Below are 25,485 nucleotides of genomic sequence, written 5' to 3'. Positions count from 1 at the left end.
ACCCTCTCAGCCTAACCTGACCACCTGCTGCCTCAGCGCTCCCCAAACCTGAACCTTCCCGTCTTCTGCAGAACTGGATCTCTTCACAAATACTATACAGGCACTTTTTGGTTTGCTGTGTCCTCTCCGGGGCAGGGGTCTTTGTCTTGTACCCACAAGGGCCTGGACCTAGGAAGCACCCAGCACACATCTGCAGGAGGAATGAACGTGGAATTCAGCACCAAGTTCCCTTCCCACTCCCGCCCCGTGACAGCACGGTTGGAGGTCTATGACTTGTTTGTGGTTCTCTCTCCTCGCTCTGGAGCAATAGAGACCTCGTGTGTCTTTCTTACCTTGGCATCCACGGTGCCTTAGAACCCTGTGGGACCCTAACTCAGCACCTCTATGGAAGGAACGCGCTGTGTCTGCAGCCGCGAGAGGCGCACGAGGTGTCCTTTGCCGCCCTCTGCTGGGCGGACGTGGAGAGGCTCACGGAAGGCCGGCGGATTCTGGGAAGGCAGGGGCTGGACCAAAGACCAGGTGTGAAAACATCGTTTTTCATTCTAACACTCTTGAAAACAAACAAAGCTGCCCACACCTTCCCAGCGCTTGTACAGTCTACAGCAGGACAACAATCCTTCCAGGTTTTAAAATATTCCGTCCTGTTGTCTTCATGAATACACTTATCTGGCCGGCCGTCTCAATTTAGGGCTTTGCTTACTTGTGGTCTCTAGACTTTCTGCCTTGGAGGATGGTGACTGTGGATAAAAAAGCCACTGCTACCACCTGGCTTGATGTAGGCTGGCCAAGGTCAGGCTGCTGCTAAGAGCTGGGGCAGCCATGAGAGGGCAGAGCTCACCCCACCTTTTTCCAGTTCCTGGCATGGGGGGAGGGTGACAGGGAAGGTGGGTCAGCCGCTGCCCCCAGACAGGATCTGCCTAGCAGAGACCCTGTGTCCAGCTGCCAGCAGGGGTGTCCCACCCAGTCCTGCCTCCTGCCCACCAAGAACGCTGCCTCTGGTGCGGGATGTTTAGCAACAGGCAGGGTGTCCCCTGCTTTCGGAGGCGTCCTGTGCCCATGTGGGGCAGCTCTAAGTGCTGGAAAGCGCTTCCCCACTGAGCTGAAGGCTGCCTGCTGGTGATGTCCACTGTATCCCAAGAGGGACTAGGAGACCAGAGACCCCTGGCATGCACCCCTGCCCCGAGTCAGCGCTGCACCACACTCATCACCCCGTTTGCACAACTGCCACTCGTAGCATTCAGCTTTGATGTGGACCCACTGTCCTTGCCTCCTGGACCCCTGACTGGTCGATGTCTCCTGCTGTAGGGAGGAGCCAGGACTGGACATGTGGCTTGACTGGTACAGGAGCTGACAAGAGCATCCGTCCCACTTTGGATACTGTACTTCTAGTGATGAGTAGTGATAAGGGGACAAAACTGAGTCACATCATACTAAGCCATTATGTTGAAATGGATGAAAATTACCCCAAAATGCCTCAATCAAAAACCCCCCAATCCCACAACTCCAGATCTTAAATTCACACCTAAAAATGTATACAACTGTTCTGAGTCCACTTTTTTTTTTTTTTTTTTTTTTGCGGTATGCGGGCCTCTCACTGCTGTGGCCTCTCCCGCTGCGGAGCACAGGCTCCGGACGCACAGGCTCAGCGGCCATGGCTCACGGGCCCAGCCGCTCCGTGGCATGTGGGATCCTCCCAGACCGGGGCACGAACCCGCGTCCCCTGCATCGGCAGGCGGACTCTCAACCACTGCGCCACCAGGGAAGCCCGAGTCCACCTTTTTAATCTACTGAAATCATAGAAACCCCTTCCCCTCCTTCCTTCTGTGTTCTCCTCACAGGAAGGAAGCTCCCAACTGCGAAGCTAGATGCAGTTTTTTCTTTTTAAACAGCTAAGTCTAGGGAAAGAGCTAATTAAAAAAGCTAAAACTCTCATTTGCCCAGTTAATCATTTTTTCCACCACTGTTCTGCCTAAGCTGCGGCCCTTTCTTAGTGGAGGAAGGTGGGGAAAGAGGTGAGCGCACCACGCTTCCTGGGAGAAAACAGAACCAGGTACAAGTTGCTGGGGGAATGAAAGGAAGAAAAGGTTCATAACTGCGTATGAGTACTGATGAGATGAGAAACTTTCTTCGTGCTTGGTGATGACCTCTTGAATAGCTAAGACCACTTTTTGCCTTGTTGCCCCACAGATGCCACGCTTTCCAGACACTTATGTATAAACCGGCAAGTCCTGGTCAGAGGCAGTCTCGTCCCAGCCTTCCGAGATGCTCAGATCCCATCTTTCCGGGTCTGTGTAAGCAGGTGTGTCTGGTGCCTGCGGACGTGAAACACCCCACATTTCGGAGGGGGCTGTGCCGGGCACCCAGCAGCAACGCCGACTGCCACCTCCACCACGCGGGGAGCTCGCCCCTCATGGAAACCTTTCTTCTGCGCAGACCTCAGCCTCCATTGAGCCCTGACGTACTTGCACCCCAACGCCCTCGAGGCAGAGACCGTGCAGTGTGGCTCTTGGTACCATGCCTGCCGGGAAAGCTGAGCCGCCCGGGCGTTGGTGGGAGTGACTGAGGTCCACCCCGCGCCTCTGCCCCCTGGAGCCCTCACGGCTGTGAGGCATCACCTTCCCCCCCTCGAGAAATAAGGATACAGTAAGGGGAAGCTGGGATGAAATGAGAGAGTGGCATGGACTTATATACACTACCAAACGGAAAATAGATAGCTAGTGGGAAGCAGCCGCGTGGCACAGGGAGATCAGCTCGGTGCTTTGTGACCATCTAGAGCGGTGGGATAGGGAGGGTGGGAGGGAGACGCAAGAGGGAAGGGATATGGGAACATATGTATGTGTATAACTGATTCACTTTGTTATACAGCAGAAACTAACACACCATTGTAAAGCAATTATACTCCAATAAAGATCTATCAAGAACAGACAGAAGGTGTTTGGGTGTGACAGTGAAGGCTACAGAAATGCAGGGGCTATTCGACATCGCTCTTTTCCAGAGGGGGCTGTGGCGTCCCTGGGGCAGGGCTGGGGTCACTTCCTGGGAACCGTGCTGTGATCTTTTGGGGGTTCCCTTTCCTCTGGTACCCTTGGCTTTCTATACCCAAGACTGTTGACGAGCCTTTACCCAACATGGGGACAACACCAGACACATGCTGGCCAGTGGGCAGCACCTGAGGAGGAGGGATCGAGGCCATTCTGGAGACGCACCCCCTACCCCCGCCCACCACCCACAGGGCGGCATGCACCTGGGCACCTGGGGAGAGGCTCCAGGCCGGCCCTCCCCTCGTGCTGCCTGGTGAGGAGAGGCCAGCTGCAGCCTAGGGCCCTTCTCTGGCCGAACGCCCCCCAGACCACAGCTCACCACCAGGTCAAGTTGGGCTGCATCAGGCCTTCAGCCAAAAAACACCCACCTGGTCCAGGGCAAGAAGGGAACACGAGTGAGTGAGAACGACGCAGGGAGGGTGTGCACCTTGACTGTCTGCAGTATTTGAGATCAGAAGACAGGTTTGAGCTCTCTTTTCTGTAAAGCCCCAGACAGGAGAGAACACCGTATAAAGGCGTTACGTGAATCAGGCCTAAAGCTGCCGACCCTCACGGCGGATCTGGGCAGTGTGTGTGCAGTGGCGAGAACGTGGCCTCAGTGTCAGGTCCGCTGGCTCACCTGGGAAAGCTGTCCAACCCCCCCCCTCCCCCCGCAAGCTGGGGATGGTGACGGGAGGAGGGAGCAGGGAGCCTGGAAGGAGAAGAGCTGGGGCACAGGGAGCTCTCTGTGCAGCACGGACGTGGCCCTGGCTGTCTGCCCGTGGCCGCCCGTGGTTGCCTCGTGGTGGACGGCACGCCCTTTCTCTCTCCCATCACCCTGTCGCTGAGTTGCTCTCCTGGACCTCCAGGACCTGCTGTGGGGGGGGATGCTTTTTCCCTTAACCGCAGGCGGGAGGGGCATCACTCACTGGTGATGGCGAGCCTGCCTCACACCCGCCTCGCTGCGGATGCCGGGGCGGGGTTCCAGAGGGTGACAGCGGTGCCCGGCCACACACTGTGACCCAGGACCTCCCCACTCCGGCCGGGCTCTGCGACCTTCTCACGTTGGCCACAGCTGCAGAGTCAATTCGATTTTGGTGGCCAGGCCTTGTCTAATTTAGTCAATAAACTGGATACCTTTGCCCAGAATGATCCAGACACCAAGGTTTTCCTATGTCACTCACCTGAGGTTTGAAATACTCATGTAATGTTCCCGTGACCAAAGTAAGATATTGTTCAAATCTGAGACTTTTGGGGAAGTAGAGTGCGGGGGGAAAAGACGATGCGTCTGGAATATAGACCCGGAGAAAGAAAGCACCAGATACAATCAGAAATTCATCCAAGTCATATTCTCCTAAGAATCGCCTTACCTACTTCCAGAGACGGCTGAGGTCACGTGACTACGTCACAAACTGTGGAACCAAACAGGTTAACCTGCATTCGGTCTAACAGATGTTCTCCGGAGAAGCTTAGACGCTCCAGTGGTGCTTTGTTTTGAACCAGGTTGGGAGCGCATTGTCTGTCCTTCCTTCCTAGACCCCATAGCAAAGACCTCCCACCTGCCACAGTGGCAGGACCTGCGCGGACAGGGGTCCCAGCAGCCACGGGATGCAGGGAGGCCACCTGCCTCCCAGCCTCTGCCAGGCCTGTGCTGGCCGCCCCTCCCCTGCGAACTTCGCACTGGGCCCCTTCCTGGTCACCAGTAATGGCCAGCTTCTCAATGAGCCCGTCCAGTGGGGACCCGCCGGCCCTCAGACCCAGGGAGGTACGGTGCCTGGTGAGGTCACTCCACATCCCATCCAAGGGTGAGGTCCGGGTCCCTGCAGGGTTTCCTAATCAGTGCTGCCTGTCACTCTGTCCTCCTCCTGGAAAGGGAAGAGACGCTGCTCTCAACCTGAGAGCTGGTGCCGTCGCCGCAGCCTCCGCTAGAACCCAGCTGAACTGCTGTCCCCTCAGTCATTTCTCAGAAACCAGGTGGCCACCGTCTTGAGTTCAGAGCACTGAGATGGTGTAATTACTCTGTAATCACTTGGCGATGTGAAGTCACCTGCTACTGGGCACGGCAGCGCCTCTTGTGTTCAATCAGAATGACACACAGCCCGGGAGAGGGCGGACCGCCAGGCTGGGGGACAGGCACGACGTGTCTGACGGCAGAGGCACTTGCAATACAACTGAGCACTCACGGGGGGGACCAGGCCTCCGTCCACGTGTCTACCAGTCAACACTCTTAGCTGAATTCCTCTTCTAGACTGCTCACGGGCTCATGGTGCTAGAACAGTCGAGATCGTGTACGTGGGATTATACGAGAAATCAACACTCAAAAAAGGAGCCTGGATTTTTGTCCCTGACCTTTTCAACAAACTCACGTATTAACAGAGAGTCAACATCTAAATAGACTTTTATTTTTTTTCTTTTACTTATTTGGACAGAAAAGAAAATTCATCAGCTTTCATTAGAGTCTCCCTAAGTGTTGGAGACGCGTTAAACTCGGAAATAGTGGACCTTGTAGAAAAGCATCACAAATTAAAAATAGATTTCTCCACGTGGTAAAAGTGCTTCCAATCCAATTAAAGGACACGGCGAAGGTGTGTTGAGACGCGATTTAAAATTTGGCCTACGATCCGTGGCAGCGGATTAAAACCACAGGCGAGGTGACCGTCATGACCCCGGGGACAGAAATGTGAGTTGGGAGCATGCCGCCAGCAACACTTGTAATTAACTGAGTGACAAGGAAGAACGTCCCAAAGCCTGAGTAGAGTAGGTTTGCATCTGTAAAAATAAGGGGGCGACATAAACTGGGTCGAAGGGGGATCACGTAACTCTAGGAATGACTTGCTTCTTATCTGCGGGGACAGCCAGACCAGCCGACCACCCTGGCCAAGGTCTCCCAGGGAGACCTGTGGACCTCGGTTCAGAAAAGGCCCAAGTGTTCTGGGCAGTAAGCAAAGCCCTTGCTGCCAGCTGCTCGTCACGTAGGCCTTTCTGGCTGGCGGTGAGCAGGCCCCGGGCCCGCGGGAATTACGCCCAGCCCAGCTGGTACAGGCGGGTTTGCCCATGCCCACCACAGTGCTCTGAGGGGTGCTGTGCGGCCGGCAGACACCGCCCGGTGACCATGCGAGGGACAGAGTTAGCCAGTGGTCATCCGCAGAGACATTCTGGTGTCTCAGCCATGCTGTGTGTTTTCCAAAACAGGTAGTTCTGCTAATGGTGACAGAGCTCAAGGCCCGCAGGCCCCCATGCTCGGATGGAGGCGAGGTGCCCTCTCTGGCCCAGGTCTAGGCCTGTGATCATATGCGAGGAGCCACGACAGGGTGGGGTGAGAGGGGGAGGGCAGAAAAGAAGAGGGATATCTCCTTTTACAGAAGATCTGAAGCAACAGTGAGAAAATAACCTGAAGACATATTTAAAAACAAAAAGCAGCCTCACACTTCACTGTCATCCTATCGCCGTTGTCCCTTTCTCCCTGTCCACCAGCCACGCAGGGATGGGCAGGAAGGCCGCGTGGACGTAGCAGAGGGCCCCGCTCCCCACGCCGTCGCTGCCTTTTAATGGCGCCGGGTTGTGTTTCTTCTTCTACGAGCCCCGTTCTAAGCTGCCTGCGCGGGGCAAACGCTGGAAAACCCTCCGGGCTCCCGCACACACCTGAGTGGTCCCAGCTGCGCAGAGCCCACCTGGCTCGCCTCCCGCCCCCTGCAGGCACGGCGAGACGCAGACCACGTCACGGATGTCTCTCCACCTTCACCAAGCAGAGCGCGCTCCGGCTCATCTCATCCCATCCCTGGCGCCCCTGGTGGCAGCAGCCCTCCCAGGTCCCCTGTGCTAAGCGGGCTTTCCCGCGGCCTCCGGGGGGTCGTGAGGGTGCCCTCCATGGCCCCTCGCTGGCGGCACGGAGGGTCTGGTTCAGGGCCACACCTGCCGGGTGCTCGCTCCGAGGCGGTGGCCGCTCTCCGGAGGGAGGCCGTGCTCTTCTTTGCGTGGAAAGCGGGATGACGCCATCCTCTGACCAAGTCCGTCCTGGTCCCTCCAGAGGCCCCGAGCACCCCTCCCGGGCCGCAGCCCCAAGCAGGGCGTCTCCGGGTCTCTGGCCGGTGGGTCGGACGTCAGGCTCCCCCTCCCCTCCCTGGACCTGGTCCTTACCTAACCTGGGCCACGCCCCCGGCATCAGAGGCTCGGAGAAGTGTCCTCCAGGCCCAGCAGCTCTCGCACGAGTCTCTCCCCGAACTGGGCCCGGCTGTACCTCTTCACGTGGTAGGCCTCCGACATCTTGTACAGGATGTAGGCGTTATTGATGGCAATGCTTATGGCAAACCAGAACACCTGTTGCCAGGTCTTGTTTGGTTTATGAGAAATGAAATACCTACGAGGACAGAACGGCAAGAAAGGCTGGCTCAGACGGTGCCCGGGGACCCGGTGCAGGGGAGACATCCCCGAAAGGCCTCATCGGGGTCAGCGAGATGCTGCAGGGGACGCGGCGGTGGGAATCCGGCTGTGGGGAGGGGCAGCCTCTCTCTGAGGCTCGGTCACGTGAACCGTACTTGAACGTGCAAACGACCCCTATCAAAGATCAGGTGGGAGGAGGCGGGTCACCACAGGGGACACCGAGACCAGGAGCCGGGCCTCTGCGGTGCAGCCCGGAGCTCTGGCGGGAACCGGGCCTAGGGGCTCCCCTGCTTGCCGAGGGCCCTGCGCAACTGCGGCACAGCCCAAGCCATCTCGCGCCGCGTCCGCCCTCAGCTCTGCGCGTGTCTCTTCACCACGCCCGCCTCCCCTCAGATGGGGGCCTCCTCTGCCCCGAGGCGGAGGACGGCGCTCCCCCCGGACCGCCAACTCAGAACCCATCCCTGCACCGCGCCCTCCGTCTGCACGTGTGTCTCTGCACCCCGGGGGCCAGGAGCCTCGGCACCACCGAGACGCCCAGCCAGGGCGGCCACAGATGTCCATTCGCTCAATCGTGCCGATTCCCCTGGAGCCACCGTGCAGGCCCGCGAGGTGCCAAGCACGCTGCAGGCTCCGCGGAGCCCGTCCAGTGACTCCCTGGGCAGCGGGGCTCCCTCTTACACCCGGGCTTTCCCAGGAGACCCAGGTCCACGTGCTGCCCTCCCCGCCCACAAGCAGCCCGGGGAGACGTCCGTGGCCCTCAAGGAGGGCTGAGAAAATGCCCACCACCTTCGGGGTTAGTGCAACCCTGTTTCAGGCTGTGTGGCTCAGGCCCAGTCATTTCATAGGCAGACCGAGGTTCAAGGGCAATCACTTTTTCCCTCCTGTTGTGGACACAGGAGCTCGCCCCGAGACAGCAGGGGGCCGTGTACATTCACACCGTGCGGGCACTTGACGACGACCCCACACCTGAGACCACGCCCGCACGCGAAAGAGCTCCGTAACCAGTGCCGGAAAACACGCGGCCCGGCCCGACGGCGCCCAGGGCCCAGAGGGTGTGGGGTGAAGGCCAGCGGCTGGGCCAGGGGGGAGGGGCAGAGAGGGCACTGGTGCAGGAGGTGGGGGGCTGGGCGGGCCAGGCCGCGGGCCCAGGATTTTCTCTCTCGGGCTCTCCCGTTGTCAGCTCTGAACCTGGGGAGACTGACCGCCCAGCAGCCGCTCTGCTCTCGGCGGCGAGGCCTCCCGTGCCGGGCGCCGGCTCACTTACTTGCTGTACTTGTCATCGTACTTGCAGATGTAGCTGAGGTGGGCGGCGAAGGCCTCCACGGCCAGGGGGCAGGGGATCTCCCCACTCCTCCTCTTGATGATCACTCCTGCGGGAAACAGACGGGACATCCCCTCTGAGCCGCCCCCTGCAGACCCCCGTGCACAATGCGCCCCCTCCCCCCTGCCTGCTCGTCAGATAGACGGCAGGGGACGAGATGGAGGAAAACCACCACCAACACCGCCACCGCAGCTTCAGGGGAGTGCGGGACACCAGGCCACGGCACGGGCCACGGCACGGGGGCACGGCATGGGCCACGGCATGGGCCACAGCAGGGGAGATGGAGGGGAACCACCACCAACACCGCCACCGCAGCTTCAGGGGCGTGCGGGACACCGGGCCACGGCACGGGCCACGGCAGGGCCCGCTGCACCCGATGGGGCCTTGAGAGCAGAAGGGGAGCTCAGGACCCACCTTCCCCCTCCCTCCCTCCCTCCCTCCCCTGGGCTTCAACTCCTCCCGCCAGGGTCTGAGCGGGGGTGGGAGGAGGTGGCCACCAAGGTCAGGGAGCCGGGGGTCCCTTCCACCTGCCCCACCGCCCCCATCAAGGCAGAGGGTGGCACTAGAGGCTCAGGAGAGGCAGGAGCTGCCCCGACCCCAGGCTCTTCCACGCCTCGCGCCGCGCACAGAGTGCTTCACACCCAGCCACCCCTGGCGCTCCCTCTCTCACACGCCTTCAAACGCCTCTTCCTCCCAAATACACGTGGAACCGAGTCCCAGGGCCACTCGCCAAGGTCACGGCAAGATTCAAACGGCCCACTGACCAGGCATGAGAAGCAAGAGGTCATCGGTCCTCTTCAGCCTGCTGCCCAACAACCTGTTTTCCAAGACCTGCCCCGCCCGCCTGGGTGGACGTCCACTGCGCCCACGGAGGTGACGCGGGGGCGGGAAGGACGCTCCTGCGAGCGAGGTCGGGATTACAGAGCGCTTCCTCCGCGCAGCCCGCCCCCATCCCCGCTGCCCGCAGAACGGTGTGATTAGCAGAACAGCGCCATTCAAAGGGCTGGGGGTTTTCAGCACTACTTAACTAGGCGTGACTGAAGTAAAAATGGTCACACGGGTCCATCTGCTGAGGCTGAGCCCTGAGCCGGGGTCTTTTTTGTCTCCCACCCCGCTCCCCCAGTGCTGAATGTTTGCACTGAAGAAGCACCTGGACATCTTGTGAGAGACTGAGAAGCCGGGCCCCGCCCCTAGAGCTGTGGTCTGGGGAAGCCCGGGGCCGGACCCGGGCAACACACGTCCTAAAACCTCCAAAGCTCAGAGGATCTCCGTGCCCAGCCAGAGGGTCCTGCGCCCTGGTTGCTTAGGGATCCTTTCCCCACTCAGAGAGACGTTCTATGGTCGGGTGATGCAGACGCACGTGCATCCTCCACGGCTGGGCTCCTGCCTCCAAGGAGGGCTGTGTCTCTGCAGCACCCTTCCTGAGGGGACCTGTGCTGGTGTCTTTGCTCACCACCCCGCCCGACCTCAAGTCCAAGTGGGCAAACACCCCAGTTTCACACCCCGGCCCAGGCACATGGCCTTGGGAGGTTTCCCACCTCCAGCTCCATTTTAATTTGCCCGACTTTCGACCACAGCCTCCTCTGGGACTAAGGAGGTGCCTGTAGGGCTCCCCGGAGTCCACGTGTGTATGAGCAGATCAGACCATCCCATAAGGAAATAAAACCCCCTCTGTTCTTTTCCCAGAGGAAGAGGACAACTCACTCCGAGTCACCAGGACTCCCAGCGGGTCAGGCCCACTGTCCGAGGGCCTCGGCCAGCACCGTGCCCCCGGGGCTGCCCGCCTGCAGCTCCGGCTGCCACCTTCTGCACAGCCAGGGCCGCCGCTGTCCCAGCACACCCAGCCGTGCCAGGCCTGCGTTCCTTCTCCGTTTCCCTCCCATCCCTTCGAATGTTTTAACTCAGCATGAGGATTGCAGCTGGAAATCTCAGGGGACTGGTTGCAAAATCCAGGTGTGCGTCAGTCTCTTTGAGCATTTCCCCAAGTTCATAAACCAGTCCACGCTCCTCTCTGCTGACGTTTTGGATTTTAGATACTATTCGAGCTGGAAAGGGTAAGACTGCTGTCCTATAGTATCCTTTTCTGAGGACTGAAAAGCTTTAGACATTGGAAATACTGACAAGAGGTGATGTGACATTTACTGTGTCCTCTGGCGTCATAACCAGGAATGCCGTGCTCTCCTGGGTGCACCTGTACATTTACAGCCGTGTGGGGGACCCTCTGCGCACAGCTTTATTCCACGTGTCTACCTCTGTGACACTGTAGGTCCACGTGGGCCTATGAGAGAACCACGTTGTCTTCATGTTCCAGTGAGTTCTGTCTTCTGCCTTCCCCAGGCTTTTTCTGGCTGGGCTGACCTTCCTTCCGTCCTTCTGTAAGTCTGAATGAATGAGTCAAGACCTGACTCACAGACCCATGCAGATATTCCACACTCACATTAGCCTCATGGAAACTGAACCCTAAGTGGGCAAAGACGGAGATGGCAACGAGATGGTAGACTCAACATGGATTCTAGAAGAAACGCAAAAGGATGCGGTTCTCAACGGGGATGTCCCTGGATGAATGACAGCATGTAACTTAAAAAGCCTGCATGTGCTCACCGTCTCTGAAAGAGGGCTCATTTCCCCTTAGAACCTGCAGTAAAGAATAATAAATCAATCCCTAAAATGTTCATAACTAGTTACATGTTTGCTAAAATTCGAAATTCTGCTCATGTTCTAGAAGAGCAAATACGGTCACGGTAGAAGACGGTATAAAGCTGAGAGGCAGCCTTTAGAATACAGGAGACTTTGTCATCTGGGTGACGTGTAAAGTAAGTAGGGAATAAAAGAATTATCTGATAAATGGTTCAGGTACACAGGTGGGGCTGCTTGGTCAACCGACCTTTGCCACTTAACGAAAAAAAACATCGTAGCAGCCCGACTGGTGCCGTGACCAAAATAAATTCCAAGTGGATGGTTGCGAAGAGCGCAAAACCACCCTATGAAACAACCAGGTGAACTGCACTTGCCTGGCATTGGGACACAGCCGGGGCTTTTAGGCATGAGAGCACATAACATGATCAACAGCTGTGCCTATGCGGAAAGGAAAAACGCTTCTGATGTTAAAATTACTGGCCATAAATAAAAGCAAAAGGAAAACAAACGAAGAAAAATGTCTGCTATAGGCATAAAATCAGCTTTCAATTTTGGAAGACAGATACTTCCAATGAAAAATTGACAAGAACATGAAGAAAGCATTGAAAATTAGCTGAAAACACAGGAAAAGATGTTCAATCCCACCAACAGTCACCGCAATTTATATTTAAAATTCTGCAGCATTTTCAGCCGTCATATTGACAAATTTAGAAAAAGAAAACAACTAGTGTTGATAAAGCAGGAGGAATAACCCACTGCAACGGCAGTAAGTACAGCCTTTTGGCAACACAGCATCGAGAGCCTTAAAAACGTTCAGACCCTTTGGCCCCGCCGTCCAACTTTTAGATTTATCTGGAGGAAGTGATCAAAGATGTACCTGAAGATTTACATATGAAGATCTTCACTACATCATTCTTCATATTATGAAAAAAGGATCATTCATAGGGGCCAAGATAAAGAAATTATGATACATCTAAGGATGGAATACGAGGTGCTTTTTATTATTATTATTTTTTGGAGGGGGTACGCAGGCCTCTCACTGTTGTGGCCTCTCCCGTTGCGGAGCACAGGCTCCGGATGCGCAGGCTCAGTGGCCATGGCTCACGGGTCCAGCCGCTCCGCGGCGTGTGGGATCTTCCCGGACCGGGGCACGAACCCGTGTCCTCTGCATCGGCAGGCGGACTCTCAGCCACTGCGCCACCAGGGAAGCCCACGAGGTGCTTTTTAAAAATCGTGTCTTTGAAGTACACCGAAAGGAAAACTACCTCCTTCATTAAGAAACGAGGCCCTAGGATGTGGGCCAGGAGAAGGACTTCCGGTGGGGCGCGTGCCGGCCACACGGCCTCCGCTCTGAGCCCCCTGGGCCGCACCCAGGGTCTCCTCTCACCCGCCGGGCTCCCAGTGTCCACAGGCCCTGGGGGTGCCCAGGGGCCTGGCGGTGGGGGTCAGTCTGTGGCCAGGCTGTGGACACACTCCATGGGATTTTCAAGGGCGACTAGGATTGGGGACTGCATGATGTATAACAGAGTACGTACTTTAGAAAACTACCACGGAATTGAACACAAATACCAGTTTCGGCGTATTTAAAAATCCCCCCTCCCAATTTTCTCATCTAGCCTCAACAGCCTCCCGCCTCCTTCCCTTGGCGCCTGATTTAAGGGTTCTCAGGTGTGTCATCTTCAGTCCTATTGCAGGCTTCTCCCTAACCTCCCCAGGTGCGGTCTTTTCTCTGCTACCTCATTTCACCCAGCTCAGACAGGTGCGAAGTCCTTGCTTCGGGACATCGTTTCAGAGACTATCATTTAACATAACTTGGTGGGAAGCAGCTCCCATGCCCTACACCCACACCTGTTCCTAGAGACACTCTGGCCCCAAGGCCCCAACCGCAAGAGAGCCGAAGTCCAATTCAAACTGGCCTTCGGCTGACAAGGTCAATTCCAAACCTCTCCTCTAAGTGCCCTTGACATAGCACTCGAGGGGGGGGGGCGCTTTCTCCACGCCCTACACGTAAGTAGGGTCACGACACCCACGTGCTTGAGTCCCTCATTGCAATCCCCACTGAAATGTAACACAACTTAGGTGTGTGGGGGTGAAGGATGGGAATAAATGAACAAGAGGCACTAAATACACACCCACATACCACATACATACACACATACCACGCACACGCAGACACACACACACACATCGCACACCCCTGAGCTCCTTGGCAGTGTTCCTTTAATAGAGAAGAGGAAAGATGGCTTAATGTAAAGGAACACAAGGGACTCTTCAAATACACCACACAACGATAAATATTTTTGTAAAGGGTCCCTTTGTCACTGCAATTTCCTTTTCTGTTGTTTAATCGTGTTTGAGCTGTAGGTTACCTTAAATATAGGCTCCTTGCTAAATGAATCCCCTTGTTAGCAATGGATTTTAAATCCCAAGGAAAATCAATGATACCAGCTGAACCCCCCAAAAACCCAACGCTAGCGATTAACTTCTAAGGAAGACATTTCAAAGATAAGAATGGTTGACTATTCCCCCGCCTCCATCAGAACAGATTTTTCACAGAATCCTAGACGATGATCATGTAAATACCGTTCAAACGGAGCCTATTAATCACACCGCGTACGACCTGGGGGACCTGCAAATGCCAGCCTCACGGCTTCTGTTGACGGCTGGCAAGTCCCAGGCAGCGGACAGCCTGCGGGCCCAGGAGGCGCTTGCCGCCCCGTGAAGGGCAGCAGCCGTCACCCTGCGGCCCAGAGTCGAAGAGGGGCAGGGGTCACCCGACGCCAGAGCTCACCCACACCCCTGCCCCGGCGCCCACCGCGTGCCCACCTTGCTGCACGGGCGAGTAGGCATTGGTCAGGAAGCGGAAGTGCCCCTTGTTGTACCAGCAGATCAGGGACATGCTCCCCTTCGTTCGGATGCTGTGCTGGCCCCGGGCGGGCGGCAAGGCCGGGCTTTTCAGCATGGAGGGCGGCAGGCCGGTGCAGTCACTCTTCCTGGGGCTGAGCAGCCCGCAGCAGTAGATCCCTGCGGGGACACGGACCGCACGGCCTCAGGGCGGCTCCCCCCGAGCCCCCGGGCTCGGCCCTCGGGGGCCCCCCTAGAAGAGATGGTGAAGTCCGGGGGCTTTCATCCCAGATGTGCCGCCGCCCCCAACTTCCGGACGTACTAAGATCGCAGGGAAGAGCTAAGGCAAGCAGGGCGTCGGCACTAACAACGGCAGCTCTCGCGGCCAGAGGGCTGGCTACCTGCCAGCACAGGGCTGGGCCCGAGGACCCAACCTCCCACCTGCTTCTAAAAACTTCTGAGCACATGCGATGCACCAGAACTGCAGGCTCCCGGCTGGGCGGGCAGAGACGGGCATCATTAGCACAGATCTGTCTGCCATCTAAGCCTGACCCAGCTAGTCACCCTGCCCCCTCACCAAGACTCGCTGGGCACCCGGGCAGCTCCGGCCGCGGGCAGCCAAGTGAAAGGCAGAGGAGGCAGGGAGTCCTCACAGGACACGCGCTACACGGGGTCCTGCCTGTGCTGTACGCCAGGCCCTGGGGGGACGGGGCGGGGCTTCCCGGGGGCGGGGCTTCCTGGGGGGCCTCGACGCCCAGCACGTTCCACGGGGCAGGAGACCCTCCAGGCGGAGACCAGCAGGAACAAGGAGGCTTCTCTAAATTCCGCCAGGACTCAAGGTCTTTCCCAGCCCTCCCTGCTCGTGGTCTCCAGCTCTCCCTGAGCCCAGGAAGCCGTGGGGAAGCCCGCCCCTCCCCACACCCGCGGGGAGGGGGACGTGAAGGGGCACTTTGACTGAAGGCCCGCGAGCAGTCCGCCCCTCCGGGCTTACTGACACTATGGGCACATGTCCCAGGCCCATGCGCTCCTCTCCACTGCATCCCCCCCAATGCTGGAAGGACGGCTGATGACTTCCTGTCCTCCTTGCTGCCCCAGGAGCAGCAGTGGGTGAGGAATAACACCCGCGGGGTGGGGGTGGGGGGTCAGGCCCCGTCTTGCTGCCAGAAAAAAGAGGGCTCCCTGCGGCTCCCATCTCTACAGATCCAACTACCCAGACTCCGCTGGCCTTGAGATTTAAGAAGAATGTGTCTTCCAAACAGGGAAGAGGATTAGACGAATGGGGATAACGTTTTAAATCGCCCATCGGGCTCGGTGAACCCACGCACCCAAAGGCAGCCGCATTCTCCTAACGGGAGGAAGGGAATCCAGCAGCCCACGAGTTTACTTATGAAAACAGCCCATCTTGCGTGAGCATCCTTCCTGGCTGTTGTTGTACAGAGCAGTCTCCGTGCGCCCAGGAGGGACAGCCAGACTCTCAGCTGGGACTCCTGTCTTCAACCCCGGCCGCCCTGCCCGTTAGACGCCCCTGGGGGCACCAGGCCAGACAAGGCAGTCAGAGTCCCTGCGGATGGGGGCAGCCATCCGTGAGCAACGTGGAGACAACCTCCCCGCGTGTCAGTCATCACAGGGGAAGCCCAGGAGGTCGTGTGGGAGGGCTCACAGCCTCAGATGCTTCTAACAAACAGGCGAAGAAATCTGTCTGCTCTCGGAAAACTTCAAATTCCATGTCTAATTATTTTCTTCCCACTGGAAGATTCTCCTCCATCCTCCGCTAATTCCCCGTGCGGGGAGGGCCCAGGCCAGCGGCCCAGCTCTCAGGGAAGCCTCTGGCGTCCTCACTCAGCACCCCACCAGCCCACATGCTGCAAACGGGTCCCGACTACGTCATGCGGCTCTTGGCCCAGGAGACAGGGACACCCACGGTGTGGGGCAGGGAGTGGGCCTGTAGGGCACACGGATGCTGTGGGGGGCAGTTCTGGGAACCCCGGCGGCCATGCACGTGACACTCACCCTGGGACCCGCACGAGCGGGCCAGCGGGTCACCCCACGCTCTGACACGGGCACCCATTGTGCTGGGTTAAAGTGCGTCAGCACCAGTTTTCTCCAACTTGACTCCACGGCCCCTCTTCACATAGTCTGACCTCTCCACACGGAATTCTCTCAACAGTTAAGCCCTGAGCCCCGTTGGGACCAGCCTTACAGATGAGTAAGACGCAGCCCAGGCCGGCAAGAGCACAGGGTCCAGGCTGAGGCCGTAGGTCGGAAGCTGTGGGCTCCCCATTACTTGAGAGGGTTTGCTTTTTTTCTTTTTTTTGGCTGCGTCAGGTCTTAGTTGTGGCACACAGGCTTCTCTCTAGTTGCAGCATGCAGGCTCTCTAGTTGAGGTATGTGGGCTCAGTATCTGTGCACGGGTTTAGCTGCCCTGCAGCAGGTGGGATCTTAGTTCCCCGACCAGGGACTGAACGCACATCCCCTGCATTGGAAGGCGGATTCCTTACCACTGGACCAGCAGGGAAGTCCAGAGGAGGTTTGGTTTTAAGGGCAGACATCAGATCTGTTGCTAAGCAACAGGTCTGCAAGTCCAGCGTCTGGAGTAGCTGAGTGAGGGCTTTCTGTGTTTCTCCCGAGTGGACTGGATATAAATCCCAGATGTAGGATGAAGTGAAGGCAGATACAACCTGCCATGGGGCTTCCTGACTCGGCCCAGGTCTGTCTCTATAGCCCCATTTCTGCCAGAGCCCTGGAAGGCTTGCCCAGTCTTTGCAACAAACGAACCAGGCATCTTAGCACTGAGGGGAACTAACACCTTTCTGAGGCCCATTGTACTGCTGCCTGTATTAATGCACACAATTCTCTGCCCAGCTGGAAGGGGCCACATTACAGACTGGGGTGGGGAGTTCAGACTTCCTAAGAGTCTTAGTAGGAACTGTGCCTTGGTGCTGCGGATTTAACGTTTGTGTCCGCCACACCCCAAATTCCTATGCCGAAAACCTAATGCCTGAAGTGATGGTATTTGGAGGTGGGTCTTTGGGAGGTGCTTAGGTCATGAGGGTGGAGCCCTCATGAATGGGATTAGTGCCCTTATAAAAGAGGCCCTACAGAGCTCCCTAGTCCCTTCCACCATGTGAAGACACAGGGAGAAGTCTGCAACCTGGAAGAGGGCCCTCACCCGACCACACTGGCACCCCGATCTTGGACATCCAGCCTCCAGAACTGTGAGCAGTGAATTCCTATTTATAGGAACGATAAAAAGGATTTATAGGGTGGTCTATAAACCACCCACTCTGTGGTACTTTGTTACAGCAGCCCGAATGGACTAAAACACTAGGAGGACTCCTCGGATGGCCATGGCCTTACCACAAAGGACACAAAGAGATGTGCCCGGAAGACCTGAACTGACCTGTCCCCCAGACCACGAGTCTGGTCTCCCTCCAGACCTCCAGTGCCCAGCAGGGTGCAGGCAGCCGGCAGGTCGGCATGACCTGTCCCCCCGGGGGAGGGCCTCCCCGCCCGGCATCCTGTGCTCTGTGCTGCCCGCCACACGCCTGCGTCCCCAGCCTTGCCCGCCACTTCTCGGGGGCGGGGGACTGCGCTCAGACTCGCTCCCCACTTGCCAAACCTTGCTTTTCAAACTCCTCAAACAGGGTCAGGCTGGTGATGCTGGGCCCCGTGAAGATGATGTAGTTCTTCCCGGCCGCGGTCCGGCACAGGCTCCTGGCCACCATGCTGTGCAGCTGTGGCTTGTTCTTCAGCGCGTCCAGCCCATCAGGGCCCCCGCCTTCCTTCAGGTGGACGTAAATCTGCATCAGAAACACACAAGGGTCAGTGAGCTCACAGAAAGGTCGGGCAGGGGTCCAACCATTCTGGAAGCACAGGCTTCCGTCTCCAGGCCGGGTGTGTGGGAAAGCCACTCCTCCCCGGGCTTCTGGTTCCACAGTCCCCACTGATCCCAGCATCTCTGTGGCCCACAGAGGCCACCAGTCACTCCCAAGGCTGCCCATCAGCTGGTGCCTCAGCCCCAGACTCTGCAATTTAGAAATGTCAAGGTAAAGAAGGGAAAGGTCAAACTGTTACAAGTAATGAATCTGGCAGCTGGGATCAAAAGCAAACACATCCCCCCATTCTGAAGCACAGGAGTCAGTTCACAGTAAACAGAAGTAAAGGCTACTTCACCTGTAAGAGATAAACATATCCGTGCACATTCTGTTTGAACACAGCTTTTTAATTCACAGAGCACATCCACAATTACCCCCTTACTCTTTACAGTAATCACCATGTGGGCAGAAGGGGTAATACTGACTTCGTACTGCAGAGGAGGGGACAGGATCAGGGATTTAAAACTCACCTGACGTCCCAGGACCAGCAAGGATATGCTGCAACTAGTACACAATAATTTTAAATTCTGTCCGTGAACATCCTCGAGGAACATCATCTAAGAGGTGGGTGCAGGAAGTGGGAACGGAGTCAAGAAGCGTGTGGTCCTCCCTACGGCTGACTGAGCCACGCAGAATTATCATATGGGTATTAACCACTGACCTCCTTCAGGGAGAACAGCTCTTCTCATGGAATGTTCTGGGTGCCTTTGCTGGCAGCGGTTCACAGACAGTGTGCCCGTCACACCGATCAGGGACCCTGACTGTCCTCCGAGGCACAGAATTGCTGAGTGCAGGCCCGTCCGTGCAGACTGAGCCCAGCCGAGGGCGGGCACAGGGAGGACCGGCAAGTCCACGGTACCGCCCTCGGGCAAACGACTGCAGACAATCATTCGCAAAATACAGTGTCTCAGGTTCCTGAGGCAGACGAACAGCAGGCGGTGTAGGTCCTTCTCTAAAAGCAGCTCATCCTCTAAGGCTAATTCTGTCCCGAATACTCATCTGAGACGTCCCCAGGGAGGACCGACTTGCCCGCAGCCCAGCAGGCAACAGCGGGATCACGCAGCAGGACCCCAGCACTTCATTTTGGGGTCTTTACGCCTTCACCACCTCATTCCCAGGAGGAACCTCTCTGATAGAGAGTAAAACACCGACACAGAGAAGCCAATCGTCTTGGCCACGTGTCACGTGAGGTTGCGACCGAGCAAGGACATTTCCTCAGAACCCGCCTGCTCTCCTTCAGCAGAGCCCAGTCCTGCGGCTCCCACCACGGGTTCTGCACCAAGGCCAGCTCCGACTCACGGCCCCTCCCAGGTACCCTGCCTGAACTGCTGGCACTGCCACGCTGGGCACTGTGTCCTCAAGCCTACCTGGGGACAGCTAGTTTTGTCCCGTGTGTCCCTCGAAAAGCAATCATCTGGCTACACACACCCAGGATTCTCACCAGGGAATAGAAGGTGTGCTGCTGGAAACTCTCAGGCCAACCCTGATGACACCCCATGTGGCTTCCAAAGTCCCCCCGAGAGACGGGCAGACCGTGGCATACTCGGCCCGAGGCAGGCAATATGTCATAGGATGAAATGCAAAATCCTACAGCCAAGTTCAAAAACTTAACTGCATCTAGTACAGGATGCAAGAAACGTGACTTAGCAAGAATATTTTTGGAAAACAAACAATAAACCCTTGGAGATGGCCAACTGCAGGCCTCAGATACCGTGACTGGCCTAATTGATCATGACCCGCATTAAAAACCAGGGTGGTGAGCATCTCATCCTTCCCTGGTCAGGCGTAAAGAGAAGGGTGGTGGTCGGCATGTTAGTTTGCTAGGGCTGCCATGACAAAGAACCACAGAGGAGCACAGAGGACTCCAAGAACGCTGCTTTGGCTAGAGAGCTGTGCCGTGGAATGATGAAGAGCTTTCTAAGGCAAAACCAAGAGGAATGCACACAAACAGAGAGCAGAGCCGCAAGCGCCAGAGCCCTTACTAACACTCTGAGCCGCCCGGACGCCGAGCGCGCCAGAGCCCTTACTAACACTCAGAGCCGCCCGGACGCCGAGTGGGCATCAGAGCCCTTACTAACACTCAGAGCCGCCCGGACGCCGAGCGCGCCAGAGCCCTTACTAACACTCAGAGCCGCCCGGACGCCGAGCGCGCGCCAGAGCCCTTACTAACACTCAGAGCCGCCCGGACGCCGAGCGCGCGCCAGAGCCCTTACTAACACTCAGAGCCGCCCGGACGCCGAGCGCGCATCAGAGCCCTTACTAACACTCAGAGCCGCCCGGACGCCGAGCGCGCCAGAGCCCTTACTAACACTCAGAGCCGCCCGGACGCCGAGCGCGCGCCAGAGCCCTTACTAACACTCAGAGCCGCCCGGACGCCGAGCGCGCGCCAGAGCCCTTACTAACACTCAGAGCCGCCCGGACGCCGAGCGCGCGCCAGAGCCCTTACTAACACTCAGAGCCGCGCGCGCCAGAGCCCTTACTAACACTCAGAGCCGCCCGGACGCCGAGCGCGCGCCAGAGCCCTTACTAACACTCAGAGCCGCCCGGACGCCGAGCGCGCGCCAGAGCCCTTACTAACACTCAGAGCCGCCCGGACGCCGAATGGGTGGCCTCAGAGAGGCTCCAGGACAGGCTGGTGGCCCCTCGGGAGGTCTGAGCTTCAAGTACAGGGGGTGTATGCCAGTGTCGGAGGACGGTTCAGAACCACACGGATGCCAAGTTCAGGTGCCCCAACAAAGCGGCACATAAGACCCTGGAGCCAGCAAGGCTAAACGTGGCCATCGCAGGGCGGGCGACCCCTGAAGCGTAACCTTGGCCTGGAGCCAGCAAGACTAAACGTGGCCATCGCAGGGCGGGCGACACCTGAAGCATAACCTTGCCCTGGAGCCAGCAAGGCTAAACGTGGCCATCGCAGGGCGGGCGACACCTGAAGCGTAACCTTGCCCTGGAGCCAGCAAGGCTAAACGTGGCCATCGCAGGGCGGGCGACACCTGAAGCATAACCTTGCCCTGCGTCAGTCCTAACAGCAAAGGGTGTCGGAGTCTAAATTCAGAGAACACCGCTTCTCTCCTGGATCTAATAATACCCTGGAGAGAATCACGTCTTTCTCACCAACCGCCTTCCCAGCTGAGGCACTGCGTGAGCCAGGGCCTTATAAACTCGTTTCCAGCAATAAAGCCAGTGTTTTGGAAGGTGGGTTATCCAGGCTCCCGGATATGAGATGCTTTCAAAACATCACCCCCCCTGGATTTCCAGACCCGACTCAGCTGCACAGACTGGTGTCCTCCCCTGTCCCGCCCCCGCCCTCTTTGGAAGCGTGGATGTCCTCGGGGTCGGCGGGTGGGGACGGGGTGGCACGCAGGGGCGGTGAGGACCTGCCACAGTCCCTGTTGGGACAATGCTGGGAAGGGAACCGGGGCGCCCGGTCAGGGGACAGTGGATCCCTCACACGGCCCCGAGGGACTGGCCGCTTCTGCTCATCACAAGACATGCACCAGGGTATGTAAGCCAGGAACTGAAGGCAAGGGAGGACCGTCCCGTCTCAGACTCACCCATCAGGGCAGAAGAGGGCCGAGGCACCAGCTCCCACTTAGCAGGGATGTGCAGCCCTTCCCAGGACCCAGAGCTGCGAGACATCCCCTGAGGTCGTGTCTCAAAGTACCTCCCCTACTTGCCAGGCCATGGGCAAGGTGACGCGTGCCCCCTTCAGGGCAAACGTCGTCACTCCGCAAAACAGTGTGGCGTCAGGACTGCGTTGTGACTTTCGTGGGCCCTTTTGCTTCCACGGGCCTCTTCCTCCATGAAAAAGTATTTGAAATTACATTTTACAAGTGCATTGGCATACAGAGAAGTATTACACGTCGAAGCACTTCCTGCAACTTACAAGTTCGTTATTTTGTCCCTTCTGATTTTAAGAGAAACAGAAACACCGTCGCAGGCCCCTGAAGTGCTGTGGGCCTCGGCACTGATCCCGTCGTGCTGTGGAGCCGTCGGCCCCGGGCGGGCGGGCGAGGGAGGAACACACGAAGGCCGTGAAGTGGTGGCCCGGGCGGCAGGTGGTGCGGGCGGGATGCGCGGGCCCTGGCGTGGTGGCGCTGAGGGCCGTCCGGGCAGCAGCCACGCACAGAGGAAGGTGGAAAGAGGAGACGGTCGGGCGGGCAGACACAGGGGAAGAGTCGGTGCCTGTGGGTGCCAGGGGCTGAGCCGGGCCCCTGGGCCGCCAGCATTGGGGGGCAGGCCGCGGAGGAGGGGCTCACAGGGAGGCGTCGGGGGGATGGGGGGGAGGGCACCCGGAAGAGGAGGGAGGGCTCAGGAAGGCCCAACAGCCCGGCTGGAAAGCAGTGACCGGGGGGGGGGACACCCGAGGACGCTGGTGACTCCTCCAAGGCCACGGGGCTCGACGCAGAACTGAAACAGAAATTCTGTTTCTAACTACACGTTATTTAAAATCCGGTCTAAAGGACGATTTCTACCTTCACACACACAACTGTCCTCTCCTCACGCAGCTTATTCAGTATTTCTGGACAGATATCCATACTCAAATGTAGACGCGTTGTGCACTTGCCGCTTCTTTTCTGCTGGGTCACGAGTCACCACAAGCCAAGTGGCTTATACAACACCCGCTGGCACTCCGGCTCTGCAGGGCACCGTCAAGGTTCTGCTCAGGGTACTTCGGGGCTGCAATCAATCAGCATCGCTGGCTGTGTGCGCCCCGTCCCCTGCTGGCACGAGCCGGGGGGGCTCTCAGCTCCTAGAGGCCCCTGCCCTCTCCCCCCAGGGGCCCCTGCATCCTCAGAGCCGGCAGTGGAGACTCTCCCTTGGGTTGAATCCCTCCTGTGCTGCAAGTCCCTTCGCCAAGGAGAGCCCTGTTCCTTTTAAAGCTCCCCTCGTTAGGTCAGGTCCACCTGGGATCATCTCCTTTTTAAAGTCAGCGGGTTTAGGACCATAATTATACCCACAAAATCAAATTCCCTCCACAGCAACACCTAGATCAGCGTTTGAGTGAAGAGCTGGGGCCATTACACAGGGGCAGGAATCTGTGGGCGTCTTCGATTCCGCCTGCCACCCACGGGGGCACAGCGTTTCAACAGCCGCGTGCCTATGCACCTGACGGACCCAAACACCACGGCTGATGAAGGCAACGCTCCCCCATCTCAGTAATAAACCCAGCAGGGTGCTGATGATGTCATAAAGTTGTTGATGTAAAAGTAAAGTGGATGATGTCAACTTTATTCCCTGAAAATAGACTGATTCCATGTACAACGTACGGAGACCAGCAGTGAGACCTCCCTACCCAAACACCCCACACGGTGAGGGTTTGGGAGTGTTCATCACTGCTGGGAACGCTGCCTTGGTACAATCTTTGTGTGCGCGTGCGCGTGCGCGTGCGTGTGTGTGTGTGTGCGCGCGTGTGTGCGTGCGCGCATGCGTGTGTGCATGTAGATACGTTGACTATACCCTTAAATGGCTATTTTTATATGTTGCAAGTATAGATAATTTGAGATTTTTGTTTTGGATGCTAAACACTCAAGCCAATTTAATAAAAAAGACAAACTAAATATAATTATAGAAGAGCCCCCCCATCAGGGTTACCCAAGCATAGGCCCACGTGGAACTCGTATCTACTCCCGAGACAGCCCCACCTCAGTTAGCGCTTGTTAATATGCACTGCATTAAGCCCACACCTGGAGGTGATGACAGCCTCTTCGCTGGGATAACACATTTCTCCAAAAGCCATGACGTGTGGTGGTGCTACAGGACCATCTCAGATGACTTAGCTTCGTATGCCCACACAGGCAAGTCTGAACACTGGCGTTTCCCCAGATTCCAGCCAGTCCCTTCCCAAGGAGTAGACACTCAGCTGCTGCATCAGGAGAAGGGGAGAGGTATGGGGTCAGACGTCTCCCTGTTCCTATTAGGAAATCTGGAAGAAGCCTGAGGCCAAAAAGTGGCACCAATAGGAGTCCAAGGAGGGTCTTGAATTATGGCACTCGTACTAGAAGGTAAGGTGAGTTTATCTTTAAAGTGAATATAGGGCTTCCCTGGTGGCGCAGTGTTTGAGAGTCCGCCTGCCGATGCAGGGGACACGGGTTCGTGCCCCAGTCCGGGAAGATCCCACATGCCGCGGAGCGGCTGGGCCCGTGAGCCATGGCCGCTGAGCCTGCGCGTCCCGAGCCTGTGCTCCGCAACGGGAGAGGCCACAACAGTGAGAGGCCCGCGTACCGCAAATAACAATAATAATAATAAAGTGAATATAAAATAGGATCTAAATAGGGACTTCCCTGGCGGTCCGGTGGTTAAGCCTTCGCCTTCCAATGCAGGGGGCGCGAGTTCGATCCCCGGTCGGGGAGCTAAGATCCCACATGCCTCGGGGCCAAAAATACCAAAACATAAAACAGAAGCAGTATTGTAACAAATTCAATAAAGACTTTAAAAATGGTCCACGTCAAAAAGTCTTTAAAAATATATATATATATGATCTACAAAAATAGTAACCTCAAAAGTCCCAGCTGAGGGGCATGGTTTCCAATGACGTGTTAAACTGGGCAGTCAAAAGGCTACACAAGGACTCAACCTGCCTGACCAGCGCCGCTGGGTCAGCCTGGTCCAGCTCCCACTGGTCTGGGTTTGCTTTGACTGAATAACTTTAGCTGGTCTAAGATGTGAACCTGTACCCCTGAGTTGGATGAATGAATCTATGACTCTATGAAAAAAGTCATAAGCTCCCATGGAATCTTACCCCAACTACACGCCATTGCTCCAACTGCTGAAGACAGGCGGCCGACCGTGTGCAGATTTGAAAGCCCGCCTTAGACAATCCCATCACACCCCGACAGAGGCAGCCCCACTGAGCACCCCCACACACCCATACACCGCGCTGGCGGCCAAGGAAACGCCACACACCTAAATGTGTAATTGCTGCCTCGTTGGCTTTTCAAACGTTCTCTCTCTCCGTCCACGCACGCAGAGAGCACCGTCACTGTACAACAGCCCCTCCTCCAGCAGGGAGGGGCACGGGGGGGGCTCCCATCACTGCGTAAAACGGAATGTGCGGTTGAGACCGTTCCCCTCTGAGCTACAAGCTCGTTTGACAAGTGTCGTTAGGGCAGAAAAATGCATCTTTCAGTTGCCAAGCTTTTCACTTTTCCTGCAAAAAAGTTCTTCTTCCTCCTAGGATTTATTAACTTTTTCATATACAGATTTAGAAAGAGAAGGAAGAACATTTATTGATATATGATATCATACGGCATTACATTTTGCCCCAGGATGTTATTACTAATGTTGTGTATTTTTTATTGACATCGTAACAGAAAGAATCTTAGGAAACATGGAGTACAGTGGTAATGCCTTGGGAGATGCCTGCACCACGTGACTGTCTATCTTAGCCCTACTTCTGAAATGCCCCAAG

At 57.0% G+C, this 25,485-nt stretch overlaps 1 protein-coding gene across 1 annotated transcript in view; it reads right to left on the bottom strand.

The window, feature by feature from the left end:
• Positions 1–7,181: 7,181 nt before the first annotated feature.
• PGBD5 (piggyBac transposable element derived 5) overlaps positions 7,182–25,485 on the bottom strand; it is a gene marked incomplete at both ends in the record, with an annotated part of 88,524 nt that continues 70,220 nt past the window's right edge. The window contains 4 exons of the mRNA XM_082853863.1: positions 7,182–7,377; positions 8,665–8,770; positions 14,185–14,382; positions 17,822–18,002. Of these exons, the coding sequence (XP_082709989.1) occupies positions 7,182–7,377; positions 8,665–8,770; positions 14,185–14,382; positions 17,822–18,002 (681 nt within the window). The remainder of the gene's footprint in view (positions 7,378–8,664; positions 8,771–14,184; positions 14,383–17,821; positions 18,003–25,485) is intronic.

The sequence above is a fragment of the Leucopleurus acutus genome (assembly GCF_964270905.1).
Source record: "Leucopleurus acutus genome assembly, chromosome: 14".
In the NCBI taxonomy this organism is placed as follows: Eukaryota; Metazoa; Chordata; class Mammalia; order Artiodactyla; family Delphinidae; genus Leucopleurus; species Leucopleurus acutus.
This window is presented reverse-complemented; position numbering and strand designations above follow the sequence as displayed.